We start from the raw sequence: 20,994 nt of genomic DNA on the forward strand, positions 1-20,994 counted from the left end.
TCACATTGCTAAGTGTTCTCATTCTTACCTTGTTTCCTTCTCATTTGTCAACGGTAACGCTTTTGGCGGTTTCAGTTTGTCCAGTTGCTTGGTTAATATTGAAGTGACACGTGAAAATGTTTCTCGTGAACGCATCCTGATATTCTCCGTTTTCTTTTTGCCACCTGCTGCATCTCTGGCACCTCCTGCATCTCTGGCACCTCCTGCATCTCTGGCACCTCCTGCATCTCTGGCACCTGCTGCATCTCTGGCACCTCCTGCATCTCTGGCACCTCCTGCATCTCTGGCACCTCTGGCACCTCCTGCATCTCTGGCACCTCCTGCATCTCTGGCACCTCCTGCATCTCTGGCATCTCTGGCACCTCCTGCATCTCTGGCAGCTATATGCTGCTGATAAGCTTGGATTAGGGAATCCACATCCTCTCCAAAATCACTCTTTCGCACATTCTCAGTTTGGTCTTCTACTCCAGAAGTCCGTTTTGACCTCTTTTCCTTTGATTTTTGCAGAGTTGTTACAGATTCTGGAGCAGCCGCTTCCTCTACGAAAGGATTTTCTTCAGTTACCATTTTCTTTTTCTTGTTTTTGTTTTTTTTTGGGGGGGTTTCATCTTCACCGAGCTCATCATTGTTAACTTTTTCTGCCACGGAGGTCCTTTCATTCAGCTTGTTTTTTGAGAAGCGGGGACTTTGTTCCTCTGGGTTGTACGTGTTATTTAAAATAGTTTTGTCATCTTCATTATCCTTATCCAGACCAAGTTTATTCCTCAATTTTTCAAGCTAGACAAAATTAAAAACAAAACGATTTTATACCAATTCATAACAACGTGTCAAGACCATGCACAACATTAGCCCCACAGTTATATTATTTACTTCCCTTTGACGTGATTCACCGTGGGGAGTCGCCTTTTGGTAGTCATCTGTCAATTTCCGTATCTCTCCACTTTGAAATTACCACCTCCGTAGCCCCATTGTTTTCTCTAGGCACAAATGTAAAAGTTTTCCACCAATAGATGAATTTGCATTTCATCATTTCTCCAGATGTCCGTCTCTAATCAACTCCCTGTTTTGCTTTGCTTTTAATCTAATTTTTCCCCAATTCTTAACACTTAATATTTACCATGAGTGTCTCCATGGGAGATCAATATTATAAACAGCTTCTATTTGGGATTGAGGTGCCCCACAATGACACATCTGGTAATGCAAATTTGGAACCAAATCAATCACCAGTTAATCTGTCACCTAAACCCAGGCAGATCAACAGTACCATAGGATATACAAACGATGAGCAGCCTGGAAGTGTAGAACTGGGGTGGCTGATGCTTCCCATTCAACTGCAGATTACCCTAGAGGCAAAATCCCTTGTGGATCATGTTTGGAAAGGCAGCAGGAAACCTAAAAACAGTAATTCATTTCTTGGAGTTCTTGTGGTGCAGTACCCCTGCCTCTGAACCAGAAGCCCCAGGTTCGAGTCCCGCCCCAGGACTTGCCTGGCCATAACTGGGTCAAATAGGTTGAGTGTGTCATAGAATCGCAGAATTTACTGTGCAGAAGGAGGCCATTCGGCCCATTGAGTCTTCACTGGCCCTTGAAAGAGCACTCTACTTAATCCCATGCTCCACCCTATCCCCGTAATCCAGTAACCCCACATAACCTTTGGAAACTAAGAGGCAATTTAGCGTAGCCAATCCACCTAATTTTTTTTTAATAAAATCTATTTATTAGCATTTTCCAAATTATATACATTGCCGTTAGTTTTCACTTGTTGTACAGTACAAAAAGGGGAAAGGGAAGAGACAGCTAACATTACAACTACAACAGTTGGAGGTATGGGCCGGAGGTTTCTGGCCGTACACTGGCGACGGGATTTTCTGGTCCCGCCGCATTGCACCTCCCGCCCACAGGTTTCTCAACGGCATGGGGTGGCTTCAGTGGGAATTCAGATTGACAGCAGAAAGAGCAGAGAATCCCGCTGCCAGAGCATGGCGCGCCGCCTCCTGCTGCCGAGAAACACATGGCTGGGATGCCGGATACACCTGCCAATAGGCCGAGATTCTCCGATCCACGTTCCCCCCGTCACCGCTGCCAGCGAGAACGGAGCATTTGGCACTCAGACAAAACTCCATTCATTGCAGCCAGACCGGAGAATCCCACCGATGTGAATGAACGGAGAACTCCAGCCAATGTCTCCAAAAAGAAGCAGCCGCCTTTTACCTACGCTGAATCTGAAGAATATTTCCCAGATGTCTCCACATTAACCTGGATGTGTTAAATATTTGCTGGATTTAGCTCTTTGAGTTACTTAAAATTAGATATTGTTTGGGAAAAGGGCTGATCAGAGTACAGGTAACATAGATAGTTGGAGACCAAGTGATAGTTTATGTAAAATGATGTGTGTATAGTCATCATTATACATCAGTGTCATAGTGTATTATAGTGCTTCTTGTCGTGTGTGTTTCTGTTTTTTCTTTAAGTTAATAAATATTCCTTATTAATTGTTCCAACAACAACAAAAAATAGCCCCACAGTTCAAAAATCAGCATTCATTATTTTACCTTCTCTTCTATATCAATCCCACCACCCTGGTTGCAAACTTCAAGCCCAGTAGCATTTCAAAATTCTCATCATTTTCAAATCCCTCCACAGTCTAGTACAGTAACTCTGCAACCTCCTCCAGGCACGGGCAAGTGCACGGGGTGGGATGGGGGGAAGAGAGAGAGAGAGAGAGAGAGAGAGAGAGAGAGGGCGCTTGCTGGGGCGGGCAAGTAGCCGGTCGCTGGGAGGCGGGCAAGTAGCCGGTCGCTGGGAGGCGGCCAAGCAGCCGGTCGCTGGGAGGCGGCCAAGCAGCCGGTCGCTGGGAGGCGGCCAAGCAGCCGGTCGCTGGGAGGCGGCCAAGCAGCCGGTCGCTGGGAGGCGGCCAAGCAGCCGGTCGCTGGGAGGCGGCCAAGCAGCCGGTCGCTGGGAGGCGGCCAAGCAGCCGGTCGCTGGGAGGCGGCCAAGCAGCCGGTCGCTGGGAGGCGGCCAAGCAGCCGGTCGCTGGGAGGCGGCCAAGCAGCCGGTCGCTGGGAGGCGGCCAAGCAGCCGGTCGCTGGGAGGCGGCCAAGCAGCCGGTCGCTGGGAGGCGGCCAAGCAGCCGGTCGCTGGGGGGGCGGCCAAACAGCCGGTCGCTGGGGGGGGGCGGCCAAGTAGCCGGTCGCTGGGAGGCGGCCAAGCAGCCGGTCGCTGGGAGGCGGCCAAGCAGCCGGTCGCTGGGAGGCGGCCAAGCAGCCGGTCGCTGGGAGGCGGCCAAGCAGCCGGTCGCTGGGAGGCGGCCAAGCAGCCGGTCGCTGGGAGGCGGCCAAGCAGCCGGTCGCTGGGAGGCGGCCAAGCAGCCGGTCGCTGGGAGGCGGCCAAGCAGCCGGTCGCTGGGAGGCGGCCAAGCAGCCGGTCGCTGGGAGGCGGCCAAGCAGCCGGTCGCTGGGAGGCGGCCAAGCAGCCGGTCGCTGGGAGGCGGCCAAGCAGCCGGTCGCTGGGAGGCGGGCAAGTAGCCGGTCGCTGGGAGGCGGACAAGCAGCCGGTCGCTGGGAGGCGGCCAAGCAGCCGGTCGCTGGGAGGCGGCCAAGCAGCCGGTCGCTGGGAGGCGGACAAGCAGCCGGTCGCTGGGAGGCGGCCAAGCAGCCGGTCGCTGGGAGGCGGCCAAGCAGCCGGTCGCTGGGAGGCGGCCAAGCAGCCGGTCGCTGGGAGGCGGGCAAGTAGCCGGTCGCATGGAGGCGGACAAGCAGCCGGTCACTGGGGGACGGGCTAGCACTCGGTCGCGGGGGGCGGGCTAGCACTGCAGAGGCTACTGAAACACTGCACCTGATAAGCAACTTTAAAATACTTTTGGGCGCGACCACGAGCATAAAAGCAAGCAAGCCGAATCAGACAATGACACAGTTCAATCAATACTCACCACAATATTTTCTTGTGAAGGTGCACTTTTTTTTCTGGATTTCTTTTTCTCGACAGCTAAACCAGAATAGCTTTTGAACACCTCTTCAAACTGAGCTTTAGTCTTTGCTTTGGCTTCACTTTCTCCTAAAACATAAGCCACAATTGGTCAAAACAATCCAAGGGCCAATTTAGGGACTAGCAATCGATGTTTTACAGGCACTGCGATTCATACGAGTTTGGACAGGGCTGTTGTAGGACCCTTCGTGAGCTGCAGCAGTTCAAGTTGCAGGTTCATCTTGTAGGTGGTATATGCAGTTTACACTGTGCATCAGTGGCGCAGGAGTCAATGTTTAATGTGGTGGGAGGGGTGTCAGTCAAGCGGGCCACTGTGTTTATCGAGGGTTGTTGGAGCTGCACTCATCCAGGCAAGTGGAGAGTATTCCATCACATTCCTGACTTGTGCCTTGTAGATGGTGGACAGCCTTTAGGGAGTCAGGGATGGAGTTGTACGTCACAGAATGGCTCTAACTGCTCTTGTAGCCATAGCCAACTCAGTTTCTGCTCAGGGCTTCAGCATACAAATGCCATTGAATGTCAAGGGGATATCATACAATTTACAGCGCATCAGGCGGCCATTCGGCCCATCGACTCTGCACAGCCCTTAGAAAGAGCACCCTACCCAAGCCCACATCATCACTCTGTCCCTGTAACCCAGTAATCCTACCACCTTTTTGGGCACGAAGGGTAATTTAGCATGGCCAATCCACTTAACCTGCACACCTTTGGACTGTGGGTGGAAACCGGAGCACCCGGAGGAAACCCACGCAGACACAGGGAGAACGTGCAGACTCCGCATAGACAGTGACCCAAGCCGGGAATTGAACCTGGGACCCTGGAGCTGTGAAGCAACAGTGCTAACCACTGATACCGTGCTGCCCTATGGTTAGATTCTCTCTTGTTGGAGATGGCCATTGCCTGACATTAGTGTGGCGTGATATTGGGTGCGATCCAACAGCCACGCAGCACCAGAAAAGCAGTGCACCACGCCCAGCAGGGCTGTTAAAAGACAGGAGACCACGCTCCTGGGATCTATCTAGCTCGCAACGCCTCGCGCGTTTCAACGCAATCTACCGAGATGCTGTGATGTGAACCCGCCCACAATGGGCAGATCACCTTTTAGCAAATCCTCAGAGACCTCGGGCGAGTACTGTTCAGCACTGGTTCCCACAAATGGGGACCACACATTACGGCACTTGTGGGGGTCTCCCAGGGGATTGGAGGCCCTCAGCTGCATGCTCTTTGGGCAGGGCAGCGCCCTGGCATTGCTGGTTCTACTTGGATACCCTGGCAGTGCCAGCCTGGCACCCTGGCAGTCACCTGGGTGCCAACCTAGCACTGCAAAGGTGCCTAGGTGGCACTGCCAGCTGGCATGGGCACTGAGTGCCCAGAAACACGCGGCTAAACACTCTCACAAGGGGACTTTGTTCCCTTTTGGGAGAATTCATGCCTATTATTTTCCACTTCTCAGCCCAAGCCTGAATGTTGTCCAGATCTTGCTGCATTTGGAAATAAACTGCTTGTGTACCCGAGGAGTTGTGAATGGTGCTGAACATTGTCCAATCATCAGCCAATATGATGGAGGGAAGACCATTGACGAAGCAGCTGAAGATAATTGAGACTAGGCGACTACCCCGCAGAACTCCTGCAGTGACACCATGGAATTTAGTAGATTGACTTCCAATAACCATAACTATACTGCTTTGCGCTAGATATGACTCCAACTAGCATAAAGTTTTCACATAATCACAGAATTGTTACAGTACAGTAGGAGGCCATTTGGCCCATTGTGTCTGCACCGGCTCTGCAAACAGAGCAAGATGACTTCCCCCTTATCCCCATTGACTTTGGTTTTGCTAGGGCTCCTCGCAGCCACACTCGGTCAAATGCTGGCTGATGTCAAGGGCAGTCACTCTCACCTCACGAGTTCAGCTCTTTTGTCCATGTTTGAACCAAGATTTTAATGAGGTTTGGACCAAGATTATCATGAAGTCAGGATCTGAGTGCCCTGGTGGAACACAAACTAAGCAGTGAGTCGGTTATCACTGGTAAGAGCCACTTCATAGCACTGTCAGCACAATTTTCCCTCACTATGTTGATGATAGTTGTAGACTGCTGGAGCAGTAACTGGCCGGGTTGGATTTGTCCTGCTTTTTATGGACAGGACATACTGGGGCAATTTTTCACATTTATTAAAGGGCATGGACAAAGGAATCTCTGGGGAATCTGCACCTTCAAGACTATCGTGAACCAAGGTCAGGAAGTTCTGTAGCAGTGAACCATTCGAATGAAAATTGTTTTCAGGAACTTTGGATGGAATACAGCTGCTGGTGATTGTGATTCGAAGGCTTAATCAATAGAATGGGAAGATGGGGACTCCTACATACTAGACACTTGAATTAGAGAACCTTTGAACTGCACGTAGTGTCGTCACATGTCTATGGGGAGAGATGCAGGTGCTCGAGATTGCGTAAAATGCATCTTTGTTGTATTATCTATTTAAAGTGAATTTTACCATTTTATTTAAAGGTCATACTTCTGTTAATTCATGTTTAACTTACATTAAATGAAAGTAAAAGTTACAAAAAAGTGTGAAATCTTTCTTCTTTAGTGGTCGTTTGATAATCTTGCGTTTGCCATTCCCTCTGGGGATAATAATAAAATTGGTTGAGCCCCCAGAGACTAAAATTGATTCATTATAACTTTCCAGGATTTGTTTTTGCTACATTGCATGGGGAAATTAACATGAATATCCTTGGCGCCTCTTCCTTGGGGAGGTAATTTGGTAAATGGGGAGGCAGTGGCTTGGTAATCCAGAGACCCAGGATAATGCTCTTTGGACATAAATTCTAATCCCACCAGGGCAGATGGGAAAATTTGAATTCAATAAAAATCTGGAATTGAAAATCTTGCGATAACCAATTGCCAACTGTTGTAAAAACCCATCCAGTTCACTAATATCTTTTGGGAAGGAAATCTGTCATTTTTACCTGGTATGGTCTGCATGTCACTCCAGATCCACAGGAATGTGGTCGACTCTTAAAGGCCCAGGGGAATAGGCAATAAATGCTGGCCCAGCCAGCGACGCCCACGCACCATGAATAGAAAAACATTTTTAACATGGTAATTTTGGTTTAAGTTTTCACCATGGGGTTGGTTACAAAGGTGAGTGCATAAAGTATCAACCCAGTTTGATTCAAAAGCTGAAAATTCACCTAAGTCAAGAACCAAAGGGCCAGAGAATGCAAGTGTATAAATTATAAAAAAGTTAAATTACAGTAGAGATGCCATTCTGAGGCTGGGGCCAAAAATTTGTGTTAGGACAGAGCACAGAGAGCTTTACTCTGCATCTGAATTGGGAGCCATTGCGATGAATACGGAGTACTGAAGTGTTGCATTTTCCAGCACAAATATCCTTTAATCTGATGTGTGCAATATGCACAAAAAATTAACCGTTCTTCATTGAAGCCTGTTTCGCTATCAAGCACATTCTTTTTCCAAGAACTACAAATGCTGAAAATCCGTTTAAAATGTTTTCTCCGGAGAAATTCACGGACATGCAGTATTTCCAGCATTTTGTTGTAATTTCTTCACACCTTTCCCCCCACCCCCCACTCCAGACACTGACCGAAATATGTTTTCATTTCAAATGTCTAGCGTATTTTCCTATCAAAACCAAGAAAGTTGTGTCCATATCAAACCTGCTGGCATCTTCCTGAAGAACGTGGAGATTTTCCTTATTTATTGTTTTTGTTGAAAACCTTCAGCTGATAGTCAACCTAAAAACAAGTAAAAGAAAGGAGCAATGTAAGGCACTAAAGTAAATGGTTTTGTGCATGCAGGATCGCAGGAACAGGAGTAGACCATTTAGCCCATCGAGCCTGCTCCACCATTCAATACGATCATGGCTGATTGGACATTTCAATACTTTTTAACATTTTACATAATTGGTAATCAGAAATCTATCAATCTCTACCTTAAACATACTCAATGACTGAGCTTCCACTGCCCTCTGGTGAAGAGAACTTCAAAGATTCACAACCCTCTGTATAATGAAATTTATCTTCATCTCGTTCCTAAGTGGCTTCCCCCTTGTTCTGAACTTCCCAACAGGGGGAAACATCTTATCTGCATCTACCCTGTCTATTCTTTCAAGTATTTTGTAGCTGTCAATGAGATCACCTCTCATTCTTCGAAACTCCAGGGAATACGGGCCCAGTTTGTTCAATCTTTAATTTGATTTATTGTCACGTGTAATGAGGTACAGTGAAACGTATTGTTCTGCCTACAGTCCAGATCGTTCCATACACGAACAAACATAGGACAGACAATAGGTACACAATGTAAATACGTAGGCACAACTCTCTTTTAGTTTCTTACGGACTTGAGCCAAGCACCGTTCCAGGCTGTGATGCAGCCAGATAGAATGCTTTCAATTGTGCATCTGTAAACGTCGGTCAGAGTCAATGTGGACATGCCAAATTTCCTTTGCTTCCTGAGGAAGTATAGATGCGGTTGTGATTTCTTGGTCATGGCGTCGACGTGGGTGGACCAGGCTAATGTGCACACCTAGGAATTTAAAGCTGTCAACCATCTCCACATTGGCACCATTGATGCACAGTGTTGGGTAAGATATTTTGCTTCCTGAACTCAATGACCAGCTCCTTAAATTTTGCTGAAGTTGAGGGAGAGATTGTTATCATTACACCACTCCACTAGGTTCTCTATCTCTCCCCTGTGCTCTAACTCATCGCTGTTTGTGATCCGACCCACTACGTTTGTGTCAACAGCAAACCTGTAGATGGAGTTGGAGCCAAATTTTGCGAATCTCTCTTCATAAGAGAGACCCGTCATCCCCAGAACGAGTCTGGTGAAACTTCGCTGCATTCCCTTTATGGTAATAATATTCTTTTTGCGGTAAGGGGACCAAAACTGCTCAGCACTGCTCCAGGTATGGTCTAATCAAGCTTCTACCCAATTGAAGCAAGACTTCACTACTTCTGTACTCAAACCCTCATGATAAAGGCTAACATTCCATTAGCATTTCTAATAACTTGCTGCACCAGCATGTTAGCCTTCAGTGCTTTATGAACAAGGACTTTACACTTTCTAATTTCTTGCCATTTCGGAAAAACTCTGCATATCTGTTCCTCTACCAAAGTTGATTGCCTCACATTTTTCCACATGATGTTCCATCTGTCATATTCTTGCCCACTCATTAAGTCAATCCAAATCCTCCTGCAGCCACTTTACATCTTCCTCACAGCATATATTCACGCCTAGCTTTGTATGATCCGCAAACTTGGAAATAATTGTCCAAGTGTCTATTTATCACATCCTTTATAATAGATTCTAACATTTTCCCTACCACTGATGTAAAGCTAACAAATCTGTAGTTCCCTGTTTTCTTTCCCCCTCCCTTCTTAAATAGGAACCATTCCTGAATCTAGTTATTGGGCAGCAACAATATTCAGTGAGGAAACTTATCACTTATCAAATTGTTGCTATGATGTCAGGGTAATTGCCTTCCAGCCTACCCACACCGAAGGAAACAAGAGATACTGATGAACCAGGAGTAATGCCGAAAGCATTTATACTATGCCAATGCAATTCTTTTTTACAAGCAAGCTGCAACATTCTCTGATACTTCTAATCATGCTACCACATGCTTTCAACTGGGTACAATTTCTTGTGACAAAAAGTTTCCTTGTTTAGCATTAGTTCTGACTTTGTTTTTAGCTGTTTTATAACCAGAGCAGAATATACCCAAAGATTTTTCACTCTTATATTAAAAGAAAGCAAGCCGATCTCAAAGATCCCTTGTTACATTGCACAACTGCATACAAATTCACTGACATGCTGCCACTACATGTAAATATTTTGAAAGTGTGCCTATGACCCATTAAGAGGAGACAACATATCCTCACTGGGGAGTAGGAGGGAGAGGAAATTCCACAGCAATAACTTTAGTGCAAATTGAACATGTTACAGAGTGTCATTTTGAGTACTATAAGCCTATGTAATTGTTTTACTGGCATCTGTTGAGGGTTCTAAGCATGTGCGAGTTTTGGGCAGGATTTTTCAGTCTGCAAGAGGTGGCTTGTTCCTTTACGAAAACTCCTGTTTTCACTCTCGCTACTATTCTGCTGAGTTACTGTTGTTGCACTTTGTTATTTATTTATATAAAGTTCTTTCTTCTGAAAAAACGTATTTGACTACCTTATTTGTGGTCTCAAGTTACATAATCTTTATTAGTGTCACAAGTAGGCTTACATCATCAGTGCAATGAAGTTACTGTGAAAATTACCTAGTCACCATTTCCTTTGCTGAATTCTAAACTGCTCCCAATCCACAGGTCTACTGTTTAAGGGCATGCAGCATGGCGGCGCAGTGGTTAGCACAGCTGCCTCACGGCGCCGAGGTCCCAGGTTCGATCCCGGCAATGATCTCAAAATTACTGCCAGTGCCTTCATTTAGATTCAGGACCCTAGTCTCAGAATCAACGACGTCACTCCCATCTTGGTGAAGAATTCTATCGTATTATGGTTAGGTGGGGGCATATCACAATCAAATTGCAAATTATTCCTTTCTCATTACGCAATACCCAGTCTCGGATGGCCTGTTTTCTAGTTGGTTCCTCAACATATTGGTCCAGTAAACCATCCCATATACACTCCAGGAATTCCTCCTCTACAGTATAGTTTGCCCAATCTATATGCAGATTAAAGTCACCCAATAATTAAAGATGTTCCTTTATCACATGCTACCGAAGCAGTTGAGGGCAAATCATTGTATGTTTTTAAGGAGTTAGATATACCTCTTGGGACTTGAGGGATCAAAGGATAGGAGGGTCAGTTTTTGTGCAGTGTGTGCAGGAGGGTTTTCTGACACAGTATGTAGACAGGCCAACAAGGGGCGAGGCCACATTGGATTTGGTACTGGGTAATGAACCCAGCCAGGTGTTAGATTTAGATGTAGGTGAGCACTTTGGTGATAGTGATCACAACTCGGTTATGTTTACTTTAGCAATGGGCAGGGATAGGTATATACCGCAAGGCAAGAATTATAGCTGGGGGAAAGGCAATTATGATGCTATTCGGCAAGATTTAGGATGTATAGGATGGGGAAGAAAACTGCAGGGGATGGGTACAATCGAAATGTGGAGCTTTTTCTAGGAACAGCTACTGCGTGTCCTTGATAAGTATGTAGCTGTCAGGCAGGGAGGAAGTTGTCGAGCAAGGGAACCGTGGTTTACTAAGGAAGTTGAAGCACTTGTCAAGAGGAAGAAGAAGGCTTATGTTAGGATGAGACATGAAGGCTCAGTTAGGGCACTTGAGAGTTACAAGTTAGCCAGGAAGGACCTAAAGGGAGAGTTAAGAAGAGCGAGGAGAGGACACGAAAAGTCGTTGGCGGATAGGATCAAGGAAAACCCTAACGCTTTCTATAGGTATATCAGGAACAAAAGAATGACTAGAGTAAGATTAGGGCCAATCAAGGATAGTAGTGGAAAGTTGTGTGTGGAATCAGAGGAGATAGGGGAAGCGTTAAATGGATATTTTTTGTCAGTGTTTACACTGGAGAAAGACAATGTTGTTGAGGAGAACACTCAGGTTCAGTCGACCAGGCTAGATGGAATTGAGGTTCAAAAGGAGGTGGTGTTAGCAATTTTGGAAAATGTCAAAATACATAAGTCCCCTGGGCCAGATGGGATTTATCCTAGGATTCTCTGGGAAGCCAGGGAGGAGATTGCAGAGACTTTGTCCTTGATCTTTATGTCGTCTTTGACAGGAATAGTGCCGGAAGACTGGAGGATAGCAAATGTTGTCCCCTTGTTCAAGAAGGGGAGTAGAGACAACCCTGGTAATTATAGACCTGTGAGCCTTACTTCGGTTGTGGGTAAAATGTTGGAAAAGGTTATAAGAGATAGGGTTTATAATCATCTTGAAAAGAACAAGTTGATTAGCGATAGTCAACACGGTTTTGTGAAGGGTAGGTCATGCCTCACAAACCTTATTGAGTTTTTTGAGAAGGTGACCAAACAGGTGGATCAGGGTAAAGCTGTTGATGTGGTGTATATGGATTTCAGTAAGGCGTTTGATAAGGTTCCCCACGGTAGGCTATTGCAGAAAATAAGGAAGTATGGAATTGAAGGTGATTTAGCGGTTTGGATCAGTAATTGGCTAGCTGAAAGAAGACAGAGGGTGGTGGTTGATGGCAAATGTTCATCCTGGAGTTCAGTTACTAGTGGTGTACCGCAAGGATCTGTTTTGGGGCCACTGCTGTTTGTCATTTTTATAAATGACCTGGAAGAGGGTGTAGAAGGATGGGTTAGTAAATTTGCAGATGACACGAAGGTCGGTGGAGTTGTGGATAATGCTAAAGGATGTTATAGGATACAGAGGGACATAGATAAGCTGCAGAGCTGGGCTGAGAGGTGGCAGATGGAGTTTAATGCGGAAAAGTGTGAGGTGGTTCACTTTGGAAGGAGTAACAGGAATGCAGAGTACTGGGCTAATGGCAAGATTCTTGGTAGTGTAGATGAACAGAGAGATCTCGGCATCCAGGTACATAAATCCCTGAAAGTTGCCACCCAGGTTAATAGGGCTGTTAAGAAGGCATATGGTGTGCTAGCCTTTATAAGCAGGGGGATTGAGTTTCGGAACCACAAGGTCATGCTGCAGCTGTACACAACTCTGGTGCGGCCGCACCTGGAGTACTGCGTGCAGTTCTGGTCACCACATTATAGGAAGGATGTGGAAGCTTTGGAAAGGGTTCAGAGGAGATTTACTAGGATGTTGCCTGGTATGGAGGGAAGGTCTTACGAGGAAAGGCTCAGGGAATTGAGGTTGTTTTCGTTAGAGAGGAGAAGGCTGAGAGGTGACTTAATAGAGACATAGAACATAGAATGATACAGCGCAGTACAGGCCCTTCGGCCCTCGATGTTGCACCGACATGGAAAAAATCTAAAGGCCATCTAACCTACACTATGCCCTTATCATCCATATGCTTATCCAATAAATTTTTAAATGCCCTCAATGTTGGCGTGTTCACTACTGTTGCAGGTAGGGCATTCCACGGCCTCACCACTCTTTGCGTAAAAAACCCACCTCTGACCTCTGTCCTATATCTATTACCCCTCAATTTAAGGCTATGTCCCCTCGTGCTAGCCACCTCCATCCGCGGGAGAAGGCTCTCGCTGTCCACCCCATCTAACCCTCTGATCATTTTGTATGCCTCTATTAAGTCACCTCTTAACCTTCTTCTCTCTAACGAAAACAACCTCAAGTCCATCAGCCTTTCCTCATAAGGTTTTCCCTCCATACCAGGCAACATCCTGGTAAATCTCCTCTGCACCCGTTCCAAAGCTTCCACGTCCTTCCTATAATGAGGCGACCAGAACTGTACGCAATACTCCAAATGCGGCCGTACTAGAGTTTTGTACAACTGCAACATGACCTCATGGCTCCGGAACTCAATCCCTCTACCAATAAAGGCCAACACACCATAGGCCTTCTTCACAACCCTATCAACCTGGGTGGCAACTTTCAGGGATCTATGTACATGGACACCGAGATCCCTCTGCTCATCCACACTACCAAGAATTTTACCATTAGCCAAATATTCCGCATTTCTGTTATTCTTTCCAAAGTGAATCACCTCACACTTCTCCACATTAAACTCCATTTGCCACCTCTCAGCCCAGCTCTGCAGCTTATCTATGTCCCTCTGTAACCTGCAACATCCTTCCGCACTGTCTACAACTCCACCGACTTTAGTGTCGTCTGCAAATTTACTCACCCATCCTTCTGCGCCCTCCTCTAGGTCATTTATAAAAATGACAAACAGCAACGGCCCCAGAACAGATCCTTGTGGTACGCCACTCGTAACTGAACTCCATTCTGAACATTTCCCATCAACTACCACTCTCTGTCTTCTTTCAACTAGCCAATTTCTGATCCACATCTCTAAATCACCCTCAATCCCCAGCCTCCGTATTTTCTGCAATAGCCGACCGTGGGGAACCTTATCAAACGCTTTACTGAAATCCATATACACCACATCAACTGCTCTACCCTCGTCTACCTGTTCAGTCACCTTCTCAAAGAACTCGATAAGGTTTGTGAGGCATGACCTACCCTTCACAAAACCATGCTGACTGTCCCTAATCATATTATTCCTATCTAGATGATTATAAATCGTATCTTTTATAATCCTCTCCAAGACTTTACCCACCACAGACGTTAGGCTCACCGGCCTATAGTTACCGGGGTTATCTCTACTCCCCTTCTTGAACAAAGGGACCACATTTGCTATCCTCCAGTCCTCTGGCACTATTCCTGTAGCCAATGATGACCTAAAAATCAAAGCCAAAGGCTCAGCAATCTCTTCCCTGGCTTCCCAGAGAATCCTAGGATAAATCCCATCCGGCCCCGGGGACTTATCTATTTTCACCTTGTCCAGAATTGCCAACACTTCTTCCCTACGCACCTCAATGCCATCTATTCCTACAGCCTGGGTCTCAGCATTCTCCTCCACAATATTATCTTTTTCTTGAGTGAATACTGACGAAAAGTATTCATTTAGTATCTCGCTTATCTCCTCAGCCTCCACACACAACTTCCCACCACTGTCCTTGACTGGCCCTACTCTTACCCTAGTCATTCTTTTATTCCTGACATACCTATAGAAAGCTTTTGGGTTTTCCTTGATCCTACCTGCCAAAGACTTCTCATGTCCCCTCCTTGCTCATCTCAGCTCTCTCTTTAGATCCTTCCTCGCTTCCTTGTAACTATCAAGCGCCCCAACTGAAACTTCACGCCTCATCTTCACATAGGCCTCCTTCTTCCTCTTAACAAGAGATTCCACTTCTTTGGTAAACCACGGTTCCCTCGCTCGACCCCTTCCTCCCTGCCTGACTGGTACGTACTTATCAAGAACATGCAATAGCTGTTCCTTGAACAAGCTCCACATATCCAGTGTGCCCAACCCTTGCAGCCTACTTCTCCAACCAACACATCCTAAGTCATGTCTAATGGCATCATAATTGCCCTTCCCCCAGCTATAACTCTTGCCCTGTGAGGTATACTTATCCCTTTCCATCACTAACGTAAAGGCCACCGAATTGTGGTCACTGTTTCCAAAGTGCTCACCTACCTCCAGATCTAACACCTGGCCTGGTTCATTACCCAAAACCAAATCCAATGTGGCCTCGCCTCTTGTTGGCCTGTCAACATATTGTGTCAGGAAACCCTCCTGCACACATTGTACAAAGAATGACCCATCTAATGTACTCGAACTATATCTTTTCCAGTCAATATTTGGAAAGTTAAAGTCTCCCATAACAACTACCCTGTTACTTTCGCTCTTTTCCAGAATCATCTTCGCCATCCTTTCCTCTACATCCCTAGAACTATTAGGTGGCCTATAGAAAACTCCCAACAGGAGTGACCTCTCCTTTCCTGTTTCTAACCTCAGCCCATACTACCTCAGAAGAAGAGTCCCCATCTAGCATCCTTTCCGCCACCGTAATACTGTCCTTGACTAGCAGTGCCACACCTCCCCCTCTTTTGCCCCCTTCTCTGAGCTTACTAAAACACCTAAACCCCGGAACCTGCAACAACCATTCCTGTCCCTGCTCTATCCATGTCTCTGAAATGGCCACAACATCGAAGTCCCAGGTACCAACCCATGCTGCCAGTTCCCCTACCTTATTTCGTATACTCCTGGCATTGAAGTAGACACACTTCAAACCACCTACCTGAACACTGGCACCCTCCTGCGAAGTCAAATCTGTGCTCCTGACCTCTATACTCTCAATCTCCCGTACCCCAAAACTACAATCCAGGTTCCCATGCCCCTGCTGAATTAGTTTAAACCCCCCCAAAGAGCACTAACAAATCTCCCCCCCAGGATATTGGTACCCCTCAGGTTCAGATGTAGACCATCCTGTCTATACAGGTCCCACCTTCCCCAGAAAGAGCCCCAGTTATCCAGAAATCTGAATCCCTCCCGCCTGCACCATCCCTGTAGCCACGTGTTTAATTGCTCTCTCTCCCTATTCCTTATCTCACTATCACGTGGCACGGGCAACAACCCAGAGATAACAATTCTGTTTGTTCTCGCTCTGAGCTTCCATCCTAGCTCCCTAAAGGCCTGCCTGACATCCTTGTCCCCTTTCCTACCTATGTCGTTAGTGCCAATATGGACTACGACTTGGGGCTGCTCCCCCTCCCCCTTAAGGACCCGGAAAACACGATCCGAGACATCACTTACCCTTGCACCTGGGAGGCAACATACCAAACGTGAGTCTCTCTCGCTCCCACAAAATCTCCTATCTGTGCCCCTGACTATTGAGTCCCCAATTACTAATGTTCTACTCCTTTCCCCCCTTCCCTTCTGAGCAACAGGGACAGACTCCGTGCCAGAGGCCCGTACCCCATGGCTTACCCCTGGTAAGTCGTCCCCCCCACAAGTATCCAAAACGGAGACATATAAGATAGTCAGAGATTTAGATAGGGTGGACAGGGAGAGTTTTTTTCCTCAGATGGTGATAACCAACACGAGGGGACATAGCTTTAAATTGAGGGGTGATAGATATAGGACAGATATCAGAGGCAGTTTCTTTACTCAGAGAGTAGTAGGGGTGTGGAACGCCCTGCCTGCAACAGTAGTAGACTCGCCAACTTTAAGGGCATTTAAGTGGTCACTGGATAGACATATGGATGAAAATGGAATAGTGTAGGTCAGATAGGCTTCAGATGGTTTCACAGGTCGGCGCAACATCGAGGGCCGAAGGGCGCGTACTGCGCTGTAGTGTTCTATGTTCTATGTTCTAGGAGGGGGAAAGCGGGAACAAGTTACTGAGTTAGATGATCAGCCATGATCATAATGAATGGCAGAGCAGGCTTGAAGGTCCAAATGGCGTACTTCTGTTCTCTATTTTCTATGTTTCTATCTTTTGTTTCTTGTCTTTTGATAAACATCATTAGTTGTTGTTACCGTGTATATTCATATTTAGCTGCCGTTGGTTCTGATTCTTTTCCGTTACTGCTATTTTGATGTTTAGCTCGATGCTCCTTCTTTTGAGTCCATATTGTATTTTAAACTTTTGTTATTTTTGGATATTAAAGATTAATTTTCACAACGCATTTTGACTATTTTTTTGTGGTCACGTTGTCACATATTTTTGACAATGAGAATAAAAAAGTTCAAGTTTCAGCATGTTCAAAATGAAGTTTTGCCAAAGTTTCTGATGGAAGACAAGTTAGCAACACCATGGCTATGTTTGGGTCCATCAAGACTGATTGTTGAAAGTTGGAACATTTTTTCTTGGCAAATGGAATTGCAGAAAAGTCTAGAAAGTGCTCAATTCTCCCGAGTGTGTGTTTGGGGCAAAGACTTACAAGCTAGTGAGAGATTTAGCTACCAGAGGGAATTTCATTTGCAGACTTAGTTACACTCATTCGGAATCACCATAATCCTAAACCCTCAGTAATTGTACAACGTTTCAAATTCTGTAGTCATTTTCGGATGACGGGATAGTCTGTAGCTAACTTTGTTTTGAATCGTGCCAGCTCCATAAACATTGAGAGCTTGGGGCAGTTTTGGAAGACATGCTTTGGGACAGACTAGTTTGTGGCATTAACAAGGATAGCATTCAGCAATATTTGTTGGAAGAAGCCACAATTACTTTTAAGAAGGCTCTAGATATTTATCAGGGCATGGAAGCGGCTGCCAATAATGCTAAATATATTCAGGCGGCCAATGGTGGTACGCAGGCAGGTGCACTGCATCAAATAGAAAAAGGTGCTGCAAGTAAAAAGGTGAAAACAGTCAAGTGTTTTAGGTGTGAAAGGTCACACTGCGAATCGTTTTCAGTTTATGGACACTGTTTGTCACCAATGCAACAAGAAATTACATTTAGCGAAGAAGTGCCAGGGTGTGAAGAGAAAGTTGAAGGCTGAGCAGGCAACTTCAAATGCAAGGAAGCCTCAGTGGACTGTGCATCACTTGGAAAGCTCATACCAGGCAGAGGAGCACTACAACATGTTTAATATGAATGACGGGAGTGCAGAGCCTATTTATGCTACAGAGGAGGTTGATGGACAGAAAATCAAGATGGAGGTGCATTGGTCATCAATGGGGATACCTGAGGAGATTTTAACTGTGCCCTAGAGCAGAGGATGGATAGGTCGAGCCCCAGGTAAATGGGTAGGATATGAATGGCAAGGGAGGTGGGGGGAGGTTATGGAGAGGATGGGTATGGTGGATCCATGCGCTTTCAGAACCTAGGGGAAGGGAGTGTTCCTTCTTTTCACACGTCTATAAGGTGTATTCAAGGATTGATTACTTTGTAGTGAGTCAGGAGATTTTGGTTGGGGTGGAGAGGGTAGAGTGTGCGGGGATAGCTTTCTCGGACCATGCGCGCCCCACTGGCTGGAGATTCGGTTTAGATCGGGACGAGAGCAGAGACAGGGATGGAGGTTTGACTTGGGGTTGTTGGTGGATGGAGGTTTTTGTGATAAGGTGCGGGCGGTGATTAAGGAGTATGGGGAGGTGTCGGCGGCCATTTTGTGGGAAGCACTGAAAGCAGTGGTGCGGGGGAAATGATTTTGTTTAAGGCTCATGCGGATAGGGAAAGGAGGGAGGAACACGAGTGAGATAATGGAGGTGGACAGGGTATATTTGAGGGTGCTCACCACGGAGGGATTGGAGAAAAAGAAAAGGTTGCAGGGACAGTTGACAGGCTGACAACAGGGAAGGTGGTAGGGCAACTGCGTAGGGCAAGAAAAGTGCAATACGAGTATGGGGAGGAGGCAAACCGCATGCTGGTGCACTAGCTGCAGAGGCAGGTTATACCCAGGGAAATATTGAAGATACTGACTGGGGCTGGGGATGTGGTGTTGGAGCCAGGGAGTATAATGAAATGAAATGAAATGAAATGAAAATGAAAATCGCTTATTGTCACGAGTAGGCTACAATGAAGTTACGCCACATTCCGGCGCCTGTTCGGGGAGGCTGGTACGGGAATCGAACCGTGCTGCTGGCCTGCTTGGTCTGCTTTAAACGCCAGCGATTTAGCTGAGTGAGCTAAACCAGCCCCATTGAGCTAAACCAGCCCCGTTTAGGGAGTACTAGGCATTTAGGGAGTACTACCAGAAACTTTACAAGGTGGACCTGTGGGAAGAGGAGGGGGACATGGGGCGGTTTATGGACAAGGTGGAATTTCCCCAGGTGGAGGAAGCAAAGAGGCAGGCATTGGAAGACCCCCTGGGACTGAGGGAGGTGCTGGATAGTATCAGGGGTATGAAGTTGCGGAAGGCCCTTGGGCCGGATGGGTACCCGGCGGAATTTAATAAGGAATGTGCAACAGACCTGGCACCACGTCTGTTGGGGACGTCTAATGAATCACTGGAGAAGGGGGAGTTGCCGGAGACGATGACGCAGACAGTAATCACACTAATCCCAAAAAAGGGGAAGGACCCGGTGGAATGTGGGTCGTATCACTATTGAACATGGATGTGAAAGTATTAGCCGAGTTGTTGGCGTGGAAGATGGAGGATTGTGTCCCGGGGTGGTTGCAGAAGATCAAACAGGCTTCGTGAAGGGCAGGCACTCGCGAGTAATATAAGACGGCTGTTGAATGAGATGATGAATCCGTCAGGGGCTCTGGTACCGGAGGTGGTGGTGTCCATGGACGCAGAGAAGGCATTTGATTGGGTGGAGTGGCGATACTTGTTCACAGCTTTGGGAAGGTTTCACTTTGGGCCGGGATTTGTGGCATGGGCATGGTTGCTGTATGTGGCACCAAGGGCAACTGCGAGAACTAATGATACGAGTTCACGAAGCTTTGACTTACACAGGGCTAAGAGGCAGGGGTGTCTCACTGTCGCCGTTTGCGCTGGCCATAGAGCCGTTGGCGATGGCTCTTAGGTGGTCGGCGGAGTGGTTGGGGATTATGAGGGGACAGAGGGAGCATCTGGTGACGCTCTATGCCGATGACCTCTTGCTGTATGTTTCGGATCCATTGGAGAGTATGGGAAGGATTATGGGCCTGCTGGCGTTTGGGGGGTTCTCGGGGTACAAACTAAATGTAGGGAAAAGCGAGGTTTTCCAAGTGAATGAGCTGGGACAGCGGGCTAATTTAGAGGGGGGATGCCATTTACGGTAGCAAGGGATAGGTTTAGGTATTTGGGGATTCAGGTAGTGAGGGAATGGACAGGGCCCCATAACAAAGCTGATGGAGGAGGCAAGGGAAGATCTTAAGAGGTGGGATACACTGCACTTGACGTTAGTGGGTCCAAGTGGAGAAAATGAATATTCTGCCGAGGTTCTTGTTTATCTTTCAAGCTCTCCCGATTTTTATACCAAAGGCCTTTTTTCGGAAATTGAACACAATCATTTCAAACTTTGTATGGGCAGGGAAGGTGCCGAGGGTGGGGAGGACTCTGCTACAGAAGCAGAGGCAGCAGGGGGGTTTGGCAATGCCAAACTTGCTTCATTATTAGTGGGCGGCAAATGTGGATAAGATGTGGCGGTGGTGGGCAGGAGAAGGGGTAGAGTGGGTTAGGCTGGAGGAGGAATGTTGTAAGGGGTCTAGTTTAAGGGCTATGTGATGGCAGCATGGCCAATGGCTCAGAGTGGGTAATAAGGGAGCCCAGTGGTGCAGTCCACGGTGAAGATATAGAATCAGTTGGGGAGGCATTTTAGGGTGGAAGGGATGTCGGTGTTAACGCCGCTGTGTGAGAATCATGAGTTTGAGCCGCGCGGGTGGGGGAGGAGGGAATAAAGAAGGTGGAGGGAAGTGGGGCTGGTCAAGGTGAAGAACCTGTATTTGGAGGAAGGATTCGCTAGTCTGGAGGAGCTAAGGGAGAGGGTAGAGCTGCTGAGGGGGAGTGAGTTCAGGTATCTGCAGGTTAGGGACTTTGCGCAAAAAGGTCTGGAGGGGGTTTCCTAGGATGCCCGGACACACTCTGCTGCAGCGACTGCTGCGTCCGGAAGGAGATGGAAGAATTGGGGATATATACA

At 47.0% G+C, this 20,994-nt stretch overlaps 1 protein-coding gene across 8 annotated transcripts in view; it reads right to left on the reverse strand.

The window, feature by feature from the left end:
• ahi1 (Abelson helper integration site 1) overlaps positions 1-20,994 on the reverse strand; it is a 375,133-nt gene that overhangs the window by 324,213 nt on the left and 29,926 nt on the right. For all 8 annotated transcript variants that reach the window (XR_005460937.1, XM_038799412.1, XM_038799411.1 and 5 more), the window contains 3 exons: positions 7,668-7,745; positions 3,929-4,053; positions 29-777 (listed from right to left, as the gene is read on the reverse strand). Coding sequence is in view for 7 of the 8 variants with exons in the window: in XM_038799412.1 (XP_038655340.1) it covers positions 29-777; positions 3,929-4,053; positions 7,668-7,677 (884 nt within the window). In the remaining variant the exon portion in view is untranslated. The remainder of the gene's footprint in view (positions 1-28; positions 778-3,928; positions 4,054-7,667; positions 7,746-20,994) is intronic.

Source organism: Scyliorhinus canicula, chromosome 6, assembly GCF_902713615.1.
Source record: "Scyliorhinus canicula chromosome 6, sScyCan1.1, whole genome shotgun sequence".
Classification (NCBI taxonomy): domain Eukaryota; kingdom Metazoa; phylum Chordata; class Chondrichthyes; order Carcharhiniformes; family Scyliorhinidae; genus Scyliorhinus; species Scyliorhinus canicula.